The sequence below is a fragment of the Pleurodeles waltl genome, chromosome 5 (assembly GCF_031143425.1).
Source record: "Pleurodeles waltl isolate 20211129_DDA chromosome 5, aPleWal1.hap1.20221129, whole genome shotgun sequence".
Lineage (NCBI taxonomy): Eukaryota > Metazoa > Chordata > Amphibia > Caudata > Salamandridae > Pleurodeles > Pleurodeles waltl.
Genome location: NC_090444.1, coordinates 708,345,919 through 708,359,269, shown reverse-complemented (window position 1 = coordinate 708,359,269; position 13,351 = coordinate 708,345,919). Strand labels below are relative to the sequence as shown.

Sequence of the window (13,351 nt, the reverse complement as noted above, 5' to 3'; positions counted from 1 at the left end):
ACTCTACAACAGTAGCAAAGGAACGCCTCAGGGTTGTGTGAGTTGTCTCGTGTGACTAATCGCATATGCAAAATATGTTCTTCACTGTTTATGTGTGTATTCTTTTTTCAGCTATTTATTTTAGCACCATCATTTTTCTAGTGATATGCATTTTTTTCCAGTCAGTTCAGCTTGCTGAGACAGAACATTTGTTGCTATATAAGGCACAATCTTATTTCTTGCAATGTGTTTTTAAGGGGAGTTCAGCTTGTCATATGGGCAGACTGTTCTGCACATAAAACAAGCATTACTGCCTTTAGAAAACAAGCTCATGGCTAAAAAAAAAAAAAAAAAACGATGGGACTTGAAAACTGTATTACCAAATAAATGTTAATGAAAAACAGATGATGGACGGAATGCGGAACAAATCTAGCATTCACCCTCAGTTGCAGATCTGGGTTTAATCTATCAGTTTTTTTGCTTGCCATGCCACCCCAGCTTGGACCCAGCCATATGCAAATCAGTCTTCACCCTGCTCCCCTTGGGAACAGTCCAGCCTGAACTGCCAGGCCAGGTAATCCCTGGAACAGAAACAAGCATCCTGGGACTGTTTTCAGTGTATCATCCCTCATCAGCCAGGCTAGCTTGAATCTGGTGGCAAAGCAAGCATGGGATCCACTTCTGGACATATCCTTCCTACTTAGTGCGACAAATACAAAAACAAAAGATAATGGATGGAATGCGGAACAAATCAAACATTCACCCCCCAGTGACAGATCTGGGTTTAATCCATCTGTTTTTTGGCTTGCTATGCCACTTCTGTTTGGACCCAGCCATATGCAAATTAGTCTTAACCCTGCTCCCTATGGCAACAGTTCAGCCCAAACTACCAGGGCCAGGTCCTTCCTTGACCAGAAACAAGCATCCTGGGACCGGTTCCGTGGTATCACCCCTCATCAGCCAGGCTAGCTTGAATCTGGTGGCAAAGCAGGCACAGAACCCACGTGAGCAGCTCCCTCTCTGTGACAGCAGTGCTGGGTCCTGCAGGAGGTGGGGAGCCAGCTGCGAGCGTGGGGGCCTCCAGGCTCCCCCCATGGTCACCAACACATTGGGGGGCACCCAGGTCACATGACCAGGCTCCAGGGGATGGGGCCCCGGGGTCGATATCAGCCAGGGAAGGAGGGGGCGTGCGGCCCCCCTCCCCCAAAAGAAATTTAAATATTTAGGTTGGGCCTCAGGGGATGGGGTCTCTTGGGCTGAGATCAGCGTGGGGAGGAGCGGGGTGTCGGGAGGGGGTGTTATAGGGATCGGCTGCAGGCCCTGCGGACAACCCCTGCTGCATAGGGCCAAAGGCTGTGCGCAGTGCAGAGTTTGGTGGTTTTAGGTGTTGGCCTTAGGTCCTGGCTGTGAGTAGGCTTGGGTTGGTATCGGTGTTGCCCGCAGGACCTAGACATGCGCAGTGGTGGTTGGATTACCGTATATTAATACAATTACTTTACATTAAACAAAAACATAGAAATTCACTGAAAAAAGATAGTTAGTTTACTTGAAAAAAACATAGAATTTCAGCAGTTAGAGTCAGAATACTTTGAAGTAACTATAAGTCGTTCCCTAAGGTAACTATAACTTGCCCCTTGCCATACACTGCTGATTACCCCAGATATTACAGCAGTCATGAGAATATCTATAACGTCCTTAAAAGTATGAATGAAACATTAGCAGTCAAATTTTTTAAGAAAACCTGTGAATGGCGGGGCGTGAGATATAGTTACCTTTGGTCACTAGTTATAGTTACTTGAAAGAACTCTAACTATAAATGCTGAAATTCTATGGTTTTGTAGGAGTACATTCAGAACCTAACTATAACGTCCCTGTAACTTTTTTTTTTTTTTCTTTTTTCAGTGAATGAAAAATATATCTATATATAATATATATATATATATGATATACACACAATACAGTGCAATACATAAATACATATACTGGTTAGGTATGTGCTGTGGAACATGGCTGAGGAATACAAACTGCATGCTTCCCTGTGGGCATCTGGAGGATGAAAATGGGGCGGCCTGCCTGCCTTTTCGGTTGACCTTCTGGGGAAGGGAATCTAATTACCCGGCAAGGCAAATTATGGCTGATGACCAGGTGCTGCTCATGAGTAGTTGTGCTATACAAATTAGACTGTGTAGTGCTCAACGGCTTAATTTTAAAGTGAATTCTTTTCTCATGCTATTGTCATGAAAGCGAGTGTAGCCAGGTGCGCTGGAATTGGGCATGCTCAAAACTTTCTGTAGTGAGGTTGATCATTACATCTTATTTTGAACTACAACTTCATTGGGAGCTCAGCTACATGAAAAGCAGCAGCATCATTTAATGACTGAGCAGAGTGCTGTGTTTCTTTAATGAGCACAGATCCCGGTCTTTTGAAATGTTTAGGAAAAGTGGGTTCTTGAACAAATCTGTATCATTGGTGCGTTGGATGCTTCATTAGTCATAGAGGTTGCATTTTTACGCAGGTTTTCATTGCATTCAGGCATTTCAGGCAATTCTCTGGAGTTGTTGATAAATTCTCATTGGTAGTACTGTCGCAAAACAAGGTTATGGAAGTTGACTAACTCCTTTCAAAATAAGAAGGTTTTAGACCAGTGGTGGCCCCTATTGGATCCTGCTAATCTACTGTCATTACATTTTGCAATAACTACCTGTGTGGTATCTCCCTATTTCTCACTTTGTTTCACAGTCTTAGCTGCAGTGTCAGTGGCTAGCCATGATCCTAGATTCTCTGCATCTGCCTTTGTCTAAACAGATAAACGTGGCCCGCCCAATGTTGGGGAGGCAGCCATCCTGGAACTGTGTCTTGACCTCCATTCATTAGTTGGTGTACAGGCCTAGGAAACACTGTTCACGACATATGATGATCGCTCATAAATGGGAACAATGAAGCAGCTATGATAGGAGTGAGGATCGGCTGGAATCACTGTTCTAAACGACTTAATGTTAATGAGCACATCACATATTGCTGGATCCTGAAAGCAGAAATGCGGCCTTGGAAAGAATGTGAAGTTTGCAGTGAACACGGTATGAGAAGTAAAACACTGAATCTAAGTATTTTCCATGGCAACCTCTTTCGTTAGTGCTGCCTGTATACAAGAAGCTAAGTAATATTAAAGAAACAACTTTTCTTCAAATGATTTGTTCCTTCGTTATATGATCGTTCCTTTCTACCAAGAAACAAAGAGCTGCTACTGGCAATGTGCTTTTTTCCCGGTTGAGAGTGCTGCACTTATGTATAGCTGGAGTCCAGGCACTAATGATACTTAGTAACCATGCAGTTAAGGGCAGTACTCATTCCTCGTGATCTGGAACTATGAGTGCATTTTGCGAATAACTTTGTAACATAGTGGACTGTTATATCAAAGCGCAGTTTGAGCGTTATATGTGTTATGTTACTTGAATGGTTACATTTGTCCTAGGTGTTACTTTTTACACTATTGTAAAGTTCCATATCACAGATGCAGAATGTTTTAGTGGTTCCCATCCTTTCCACTTCTGTGGACCCCTACTTTATCATTACTGGCTCCCAGGGTTCCCCAGTGAATAATTATTGGAATCTGGGGACCCCCGACTGAGTCATTACTTAAAGCTCGGGACCTAATCTGTTAATATTACATAATTTTCTAAGCAGAGGAGGACCCCCTGAGGAGGCGTTGCAGAGCCCCAGGGGGGTCCCTGAACCACAGGTTGGGAACCACTGCTTTAATGAAAGGAACATTTAAAAAATATAGATCAAACTGACAAAATACCCACCCTAAATTGTAGTAAGAGTACTTTATATGCTTATTCGTGTAATTATTTTTTCTGTTTAATTATCCTCTCCACACTGCAGATCGGCTCGTGCCAACTGAAATCCCTAGTATCCTCACTTTTGTAAATTTTATTTTGGAGAAATCCATTTGGAAAGGTTGTGTATTTGGAGTTTATGGGCAGAACTATGGATTCCTTGTTCACAATTTATTACCCTTTCAGACCGATATGTAAAAGATGTTTTGCGTCTTAATATGGAATAACATACCTGTGACGTGCTTTGTATGTTGTGCAGATTTTAGGTGGCTTGACAGTTTAGCAATCTCTTCACCTGTTGTTGCCAGTTCTTTTAAAAATTTGTTTTTGCTCCATCCAGTAAGGTACTCCGCTCTCATTTTCTTGAGTAGTGCTTAAAAATAAAAGCTGTTCAGATAAGCTCACCCTGCAACTCAGACCAATTGCCGGAGCTTTGTTGTTTAGCTTTTTATTCAGACTTTTTTGGCATGTTCTCTAAATTACTGTATTTTCCGAAGGACTCGTCTGCATGAAAAAAACAAGCATGTGCAATGCAATGGGTCTCGCGTTTGCTCGAGTTACAGCTGTTAGCCTTGTAAATTCCTAACAGAACTTTCCTTGCCACATAAATTGAAAATTAAAAGTAAAACAGTTGACATAAGCAAGCTGATTCAAAACGCCACAGCCGCCATGAACATGAGCGCAAAAGGAAAAAGAAGTTCGCTCGTAGTCAAACATATCGGTAAAAGTGCAATTATCCATGTAACATTGTCGGTCCCCAAAGAGGTAACAAAACCGCCCAAAGGAGGGACAAGCGTAAAGTATTTACAAATGTCATCAAAGGATTTTTGAAAGGCAAGCCCACAAATGAGTGAAAGTGATGGGCGTGAGGTGGGCGTGGTTAAAAGCCCAAATAGATACCAACACGTCGGAAAGGCAGCGCTTGCGTGCTGCTATTCTCAACCTAATGAATTTTATGCTAACCCATGTGAGGCACTGTTGCCAAATTTCCAATGAAAATAAAAGTTATTTACAGTGATGGAGTAGAGAAGAGCACGCTTTTGGATGTGCTCTTTGTTAGCACTACCATAAACGCCCCTGATTGGGGGGAGCGGGGGCCCTGACAGATCACTGCTTAGGTCTTTTACTTTTTTTTGTTGCCTACTTGTGGGCCTATGGTCGGATTTTTACTGTTGTTTTTTCTGGTATTACCACACACCTTGACCTTGCCTGCAGCAACCATAAAATACAGTCTCCGATACCTTGGTAAAATACCTATATAGTGTCTTTAAAATTCAAAACTGCCCGATTTGCAAAAGTGGGGTACTTTTTTTTAGCTGTGATTTGCTAATCGGGGCCACTTTTGTGTTGGTACCGGGAGTATTTTCCGATCCTTTCTGCACATCGTAAGAGGTATGTTGAATTATATAAAGGCGCTATATGACTGCAACTACAATATAATACAAAGCAGCATCTTACAGAAGACTAACAGTTTAGTTTAGAATATGCATCAATTTAAAATTCCAGTAACAAGTGCTATAACCAATAATGTATTTGTGTTATTTTTTTCAATTATAGAGCCTTTGCCATGACCTGCCTTCCCTAAAAGAATACGTTTGTGGGAAATTAGCAAATCGCAAGGAGGGAACTGTGAGTATTAAAACTTGCAATGGTTTAATTTTGTATTTGTCTTTAAGAGTTGCAAATGATAATATTTGGAAGTGAGGGAGTTGAGAGGGTTTTTTTTTTCAGTGCAATTATTTGAAATGTAGTATATCTCTAATATAGGTGCTAAATTGAATTAATTGTCATTGTTATCTGAAGCTTGGTGAAAAAAAGAGCTTTAAGTATTAAACACTCACCCTGTTTGGATAAAAATATCTCTGCTTCATCTTGGACCTAACCTGTGCGTTTTGATCACCTTGTCTGCTAAGGGTTTCTGATCGTGTAACAAACATCCTTTATTTAGCACTGTAGGATTCTAATGTGAATATATTGGAACGGTAGATTATAGATATTGCGTAAAAATGGCTTTATTTAGTTTCTTGTGTCTTTTTGTTTCTTTTTAAGCGTCAGAGTAATCACGTTTTGTGTTTGTTCAAGGAACCTTCAGTGGTAAAACATTTCCCCTTCACCATAAGTGACCAGCTATTTGAATTGTTAAATTTTCATAGCTCATTACCTGCCACTGAGGAACGCTGGAGCGCGTTTTCGGACTGGTGTCATTCTGCACCATCTGGGTGTGTATAGTTGGGAGATTGTTGTATTTGTTGTGAGACTAAGCGGAAGACGTTTTGGTGGGGTGTGAGAGTGACTAGGGAGGTACTTTTGTCCTGTGGCACATCGCCACCTGTTTGATGGGAAGGACCGTGTAAGAGATTGAAGTGCAAATCATTATGGTAGTTGTCTCAGTTTGCTTTGCAGGAGCCTTACCAGGACGGTGTTTTAGTAGACTCTTCAGGTATTTTCTCATACTTGGAAAAGCAGCTGCAGCGACCACTCTGTCGAGTCTTGCGAGTCAAGGGGGGGAGGGACAAGTGGAAGGAGAAAGAGGGGGCAAAATATTTTTTTTAAATGACCAGAGAAGGAGATACTGCAGAACTACCTTTCCAGAGTGCCATTCCATTCCTTTCCTTCTTTTGCTGGGTCTGTAGTCCCCATTTCTTTTTCACGGCTACTTGATGAGTCTTGAGTACTCTTCTAACAGATTACAGCCTTTCTTTCATTTCAATGGCTGCTTTCTAAGGACTTTTCATTGTTTGTTTATATTCTCTTGGCATGGTTGCTCCAATCACCGTTACAAGAACTCCCTGTACTATTTTATTTATTTAACTTATTTTAAAATGTTTAGATACAACATTAAGACTCTACGTTCAATTGCTTGCTTGCTATGGTTACATTTTCTAACATTATAATATGCGTAAACCATAATCATAATGTCTTTTGCTGGGGCAAGGCTGGAGCAGACAGCAGGAAATTGGTCTGATCAAAATAATATCACTTTACGCTTACTCTTGAGAAGGGTGAGTTCTCAATTTCGATGTACAAGTCTAAATACGTTTACTGAATCTTGGGGAATCATTTTTAGTTGTTTGTTTCCGTATCACACTCTCCAGGTAAGGTTATCCAGAACTTTAATTTAGGTTAGCCTTTCGATTTCCATTGTCTAATAGCAGTATGTTTGCCACCAGTAGGGCTTCTCACCTAGCTCTTGCAAAATGTGTTTTAACATTCAAAGTAGATGTATACTATGCCAATATCTGTTTATCTTGTGGAATGCATAGATAACTTGTAATCAGTTGTTGCCCATATCGTGCATATTGTCACCTAGTGATTACCCTATTAAATCACCACCTGCCCTCTTTTATTTTGATCAATAAATATTTTTTTAGTGTCCTGATTTAGTCTTTTTACTAATAATTTAATCTAGAACTCTGAAGATAGGCATTTTACCCTCCACAAAATATCTGATGCTAAGTTCGAAATGGCTGATTTGAAGGTTCATTTTTGTAGTTTTCTAGATTGTGATCCAGATTAATTCAGATGAGAATTGTGTACATATACGTGAAGCGAAATCACATAAAAGGTACATGCTGTTGCAGTCTTAAAGGTAAAGAAACAGTCCGAAATCATGTGCCATGTTGTTAAGTTTGAAAAGCAAAACACCGAACAGCAACACATAGGGCCCCATTACGACCCTGGCGGTCGCCACAGTGGTGGTCCGATCACCACATTATGACCTTGGCAGTAATGCAACGGTCAGACCACGAGCACCTCCAGGTTTCCTCCATAGGAGAGACTGGCCTTCTAATCTAGCGGAGATGGGGTGCAGTGTGCCCCAGAGCAGTGCAGGGGCCCCCATGGCCCGCCCTGTCGTGCGACAGGTGATGGTGCACCCTACGCACTGCAGGAGACACTGTTTCCGCCCACTGTCCCAGCAGGAAACTCCTAATGGGGCCTGCAGGAAGGCTGCCACAGTGGCGGCGGCAACCTGACCGCAGGAGATTGCCAGACGGCTTTTTTCGTCCACCAAACTCATAATGACCCCATAGTCTAAAAGGTTACCTTCTCCCTCGCAACTTATTGAGTGATCTGTTTTTTTCCAACTATAGAGAGAATGCTCATAGTAAAATGCTTTCCTTAAGTGGCGTTATGATTGACACATCAGTGTCTTGGTGTTCTGACTTCCAGGCGATATTATGAGTGTGTTGGAATTCATTACACCTTCAATTTAAAACATTAAGAGTGGAAAGGGATTCTGAGTTTCTGTGAAAGGAGGGAGTGCCTCTGTATAAATGACATACACAAACAGTGGGGACCGCTTGTGCTTTACACCTGACTGGTATACCATTACAATTGTTATGAATTTGGTAAGAAGCATCAGTTCTAGGGGAGATATTAGAATCATTTGTTTCTTGTGAGAACAAATTGTGTATCCTATACGATTCAATGCTGGTAATAGGCCATGCTGAGATATAGGCCATCATTATGATCCGCGCTGCCGGTCAATAGATGACCACCAGCGCAACTACCCTTTCCCCCCCCCCCCCCCCCCACCAGCCGTATAATGTTTTCCCCGCTGGGCTGGCGGGTGGAAAAATTGTTTCCGCCCGCCGGGCCAGCAGGGAAAAGGGCTGTAACATTGACAGCGGCTCCAAATGGAGCCGCCGCCAATGTTTGTGTGTGGCGGGTGCAGCTGCGCCTGTCGCGCAGATCACTGCCCGTAAATCGGGCAGTGACCTGCACGATGGGGCACTGCACAGGGGCCCAATATACCATACCAATGCTGCCAGCCTTTCCCTGGCGGTGTGAACCGCTGGGAAAAGGCTGGCGGAATGGGTATCATTATCCGGAGGGCAGCGCTGCTCGGATTGGAATACACCACCCCTGCCAGCGTTTCCACTGGTGGTGGCGATGTACTCCGCCGTGGGGTTTAGGGCGGATCATAATATGGTGGTCTATTTACCACCACCGCCGGCATGATCATAATGAGGGCCATAGTCTTTTTCACTATTGACAAAAAAAAACTTCTCTTTCTTTCTACTCTGCTTTATTGGTGACAGAATGATCATAAATAAATCAATGGCTGTCATTTCTGTGTTCTACTAGCTTCAAACCTGTTTATTGGGATTGAAATCGGTCTTTGGTGCTTCCACTGAAAATCCCACTACCCTAGGATCTCCTTTATCTACAGTGGCACATTATGGTGTCCTTCAGGATTTGCTGTCTGAAGATTTATTGTTTAGAAAGGCTTAAAGTATGTAAGCTGTCCACACAGTGGTGTAACAAAGGCCCCCTGCAGCCCCTGTGGTGTGGCGGTGGGGGGGGGGGCTGAGCTCCATGGGGCCCCCTCAGCACAGTACCCTGGCCTGAGAGCTCCTGAGCGAATCCAGAGTGGGCCCCTCAATGTACTGTGCAGGGGGACACCCACATGTTTTGTTGAACCACTGTGTCCACATTGCCTCCAGTGAACCACATTGCCTATTTGGTGTTTGAGAAATAACTGTATACCCTTCCATGAAGGTTTTGTTTTTAAACATGTTTATTTATTGATATTTCATTTGGTACATCAAGTTAGTCACAGGAACAAAACATCTGGTATAGCCATACAAGCCACCTTTTCATAGGAATTATTAAACAGCTAACCAGCACTACTATCCTTTTATATGCCTCCCACACTGCAGATTATTCCTCGTCATGTTCTGCCTATAGGTAAAGTAATTGCAGTGTGGGCCGTCAGTGGTTCTCTGGTCGGTGCGTTGTATCGAGAAATACGGATGATTGTGCACCGCCTCGTCCAGCTCTAGGTTCTCAGGTACCTGTCCACTCTAACTGCATAAGTTAACTAACAAAACATACAATACAACTTGCCTACTTATGTAAACCAAACCGCTTTGCCTGTAGGTGTGTCTTCAAGTTTTCGTGGTCCGGCCGAGGGAGGGAGGCGGGGGGCCGTATATGAATGTTCATGGGGGCATCAGGGGTCTATTATGATCCTAACTCCTCTAATTTAGTGGCACATTTGCAGTCTGTTCTATGGTTGCCTCGACAGTATCCCATGTTCCCACCACCTCCGCCCATAAAGGGGCTATCGGACTGTTCCTCATTCCTCTCATTTCTTCCCTTCGGAGGGCCCGCTCTTCTGCCCTGGCCCAGCAGGTAACGTCTGCCACCCATTTACTCAATTTAGGTCCAGAACTGTTCTTCCAGGCCATCACCACCCTCCTACATGCCAGTCCCAGTGCCAGTTTAATAAATCTGTTCCCCACCTTTTTTGAGGGAGTCTATCATAAAGTCCAAATAAGCAGACAGTTGGGCTATCAAAATGCCTGTCCATGGTGCTGTTCAGTCTGGCAATAACCTCCCTCCAAAATTGCTGCAACCCCGGGCATCCCCAAGTCCTATGACAAAAGTCGGCCTTGCACAACCAACACCGTGGGCATGCCCTGTACGTTATAACATATATCCGGTTAATTCTATGCGAGATAAGGTAGGTCCTATGGACATAGTTATACTGGGTATACTTCAAATGTGTGTTTCAAGAGATTTTGTGATCCCCTTCCATGAAGGTTTAGGTGTATCCTCCATTTCTGCCTGCAGATGGCTAGTCTTGAATTTCTTCAGTTAAATATATTTTATTTGGTTTAGTAAGAAATTTGGCCAAATGACAAACCATTGTTTTTTTCCTTTAAGGATTTTTACTGTGCCATGTTCATTTTTCATGGAATTTAGTGAGAATTTGTATTGTAAAATGACTTGCATTTATTTAGCGCTTATGACCACTTACGAAGTGCTGAAGCGTTTTGCTACTCAGGCAGTCAAGGCTATTGGTTAATCCAGAAGTTATTGGTCATTGTTTGTTATTGAGATTAATCTTGTGTTCTCAATGAAACCATTCCATGTGTTTACTACAGTTTCTTTGTGATAAATGAAATGAATAGAGTTAAATGTGATTGTAGGTTTATATGAGATCATGTGACTTCCTGCACATGGTTGGTGGAATGAATTACACATTAATTTTCTTAAAAGCAAACTTCCCTATGTTATGTATGATTAAGTTGCTGCTTCAATCATATGTTCTTTTTTAATTACCCAGTGGAACTATAGAATGCTTAATGTTTAAAAGAAATAGCATTTTAAAATGACTGAGAAAAATTTCCTTTAAATAGGTTCATCACAGTTTCCTTATCTTTAATATCATAAAGGAATGTAACTTAGTGAAGTTGTGTGCACTCAAACCTTAATTTAAGAAATGTTGTTAGGGGTAAAGGTTTATAATAAGTAATGTCCTTGAGTTTTTGAATTTGTTGTAAATGTACAGTGTTTAGAATAATAGTGTCTGGTGCCCTAGTTTAATAGGAAGATGGTTAACATAACAAAATACATGTGACTTTTTTACTTGACTTCTAGTTTTTTTTTTTTTTTTTTTTTTTTTTTGCATAACTAAGGGTACAGGAAATTCTGGCTTACATTAAACTTTCAGTGTAAAAATGCACAAGTTCCTGTCCTTATACCTTTTTATAAATCTGAGGATGTCTTCCTTCCGGTGATGGTTGGTCATTAAACAGACAGGGTTCTGCACCCTGCTTTTGAATAAAATGGATTCCAGACACGATTGTGTCATTACTGGGCCAGAAACACACATGCCTCACTGGTGAAAGCAGCTGGGCATGTTTTAGGTTGAGTCACCTAGTAGGCACCAAGAAGTGGAATTGTTTTGCCTCTCTGTGGAAGAGTATCCAGGTTTAGTACAATTTTAGATGAGCACAGAATAACGCTGTTTGGGCAATGAGTAGCTTAAACAGCATTCATTTATTATCTGAGACGAGCATATATCTTTGCTTCACACTGGGGTTCAGCACTAGTTCGCTCTCTTGCTTTGAGTTGAAAGGACGTCATCCCGTTCCTTCAGGTAGAAATGTGGCCAGTACACAACACATCTTAGAAGTAGCTTAAAACACAAATCACCAGACTATGTATTGGAGGTTGACATTTTTAATTTTAAACATTAATTGATTACTTTCTTATAGTTTTTTTAAGACTCTTTCAGTTTACCAATAATAGTATCACTCATAATCTGAAAAAGCATCATAGAAATTATTAAATGGAGCAAAAATACATTGACACTATTGTTGATACTTTGTTGCGCCCCTATCCCCATCAGAAAGACATTCATTTGTATGCCACTGACAAATAATTATTGATTGTATTCTGTTAATAAGAATGAGTATCACAGTTGTTCATTTAATGTGTTTACTCATTTAGGAAACTTGAGATACGATAATATTTGTATGGTGTCTTTTCTTCAAAGAGTTGAATGAATAACTTCTAATAAAATGTATGCTATACAGTTCCCAGTGAGGCACACACACTGTTTCTGGGATATGGGTCTTATGTTCTGAATCATATTTGCATTGCCTCTGTCATTTTGCGGGTACTTGTTCAAGAAAGTCCATTCTTGAATTTTACTTACACTTGAGGCATTTTCCATATTTTAACAGGAGCTCTTAAATATCGAAATTTCAAGTAACCACTGGCAATTTGTCTTTTCTTTGGATTCTGACGTTTCATTTTATTTTATTTTCCCCATGATTAATACAAGTGGTATTATACAAGAAAAAACAAACGCCTTGTTATAAATGTTCCCACCTGCCAAGGGGCATCCTGAGGTCATAGTAAAATGTTCTTTACTTCTAGAACCGTGTAGCTGTACTGGTAACGGAGGTGGATAGCTAAGTATTTAGTATTCAAACTCATGATCAGTCAATGCCTCCACGGGCGTGGTAAAAAGAAGGCAGTTTCTCAGCCTTCCATGTAGATTCTGAAGGCAGAATTTGAATGAAACGAGATAGTTTGGCGGCTATTTTTACTTTTCTTTGAAGGGAGAGAGAGGAAGGAAGGCAAGGCAGGAACCTCGTCCTATATTAAATATTATCTGGCACGATGGCTGTGTTCCACTTTTCATCTGTCCATTTTTTGCTGCCTTTTGCGTATTTTTTGCTGGTGGAACAAAATGCCAAGCAGAGAATAGGGAAAAATCCCCCCAAAGGATTACACATAGTGTGGTACGGTCCACCTCCTAACCTTCCTGGATATTTTTATAATTTATCATCAGCTGACGCCGCCTGAGTAGAATATTCTTACCACTCCCTCTGGCTGCTGGGAGTCTGAAATTACATCTTTGTCTTTGAAGTCAGGCACACTGTTAGCGTCGCCATGGCGACGGGGCGGGTAATGGCCTCCACAGACAGGAGATTGGTATTTAGTGCTTGAGCGCTGCTGTACACAAGGCCTTGGTCTCCGAGAGTGATTACTGAACTATCTCCCCTTTAGTAAATGTTTAAAAATTACATTTCACATGGTTCTGCCTGATTAATAGTACTGGTTTATTTTAGTTAACTGCAAGGTTAAGAGCTGTATTTCGGAGAAAGCTGTTTCAGCTCTTCTTGTTTCCTGCTTTTTGCATTATTAACTCAAGCGTTTGTGTTTGCTTGTCCCGTTTTACGGGCTTTTTGCAGGCAGGCGTCTCCAGTATCCAGAAGCCATTGTGAAA

General features: G+C 41.7%; 1 protein-coding gene across 3 annotated transcripts in view; it reads left to right on the top strand.

The window, feature by feature from the left end:
- ARID1B (AT-rich interaction domain 1B) overlaps positions 1–13,351 on the top strand; it is a 764,650-nt gene that overhangs the window by 249,636 nt on the left and 501,663 nt on the right. For all 3 annotated transcript variants that reach the window (XM_069234667.1, XM_069234666.1, XM_069234669.1), the window contains one exon: positions 5,377–5,448. In XM_069234667.1, coding sequence (XP_069090768.1) covers positions 5,377–5,448 — 72 coding nt within the window. The remainder of the gene's footprint in view (positions 1–5,376; positions 5,449–13,351) is intronic.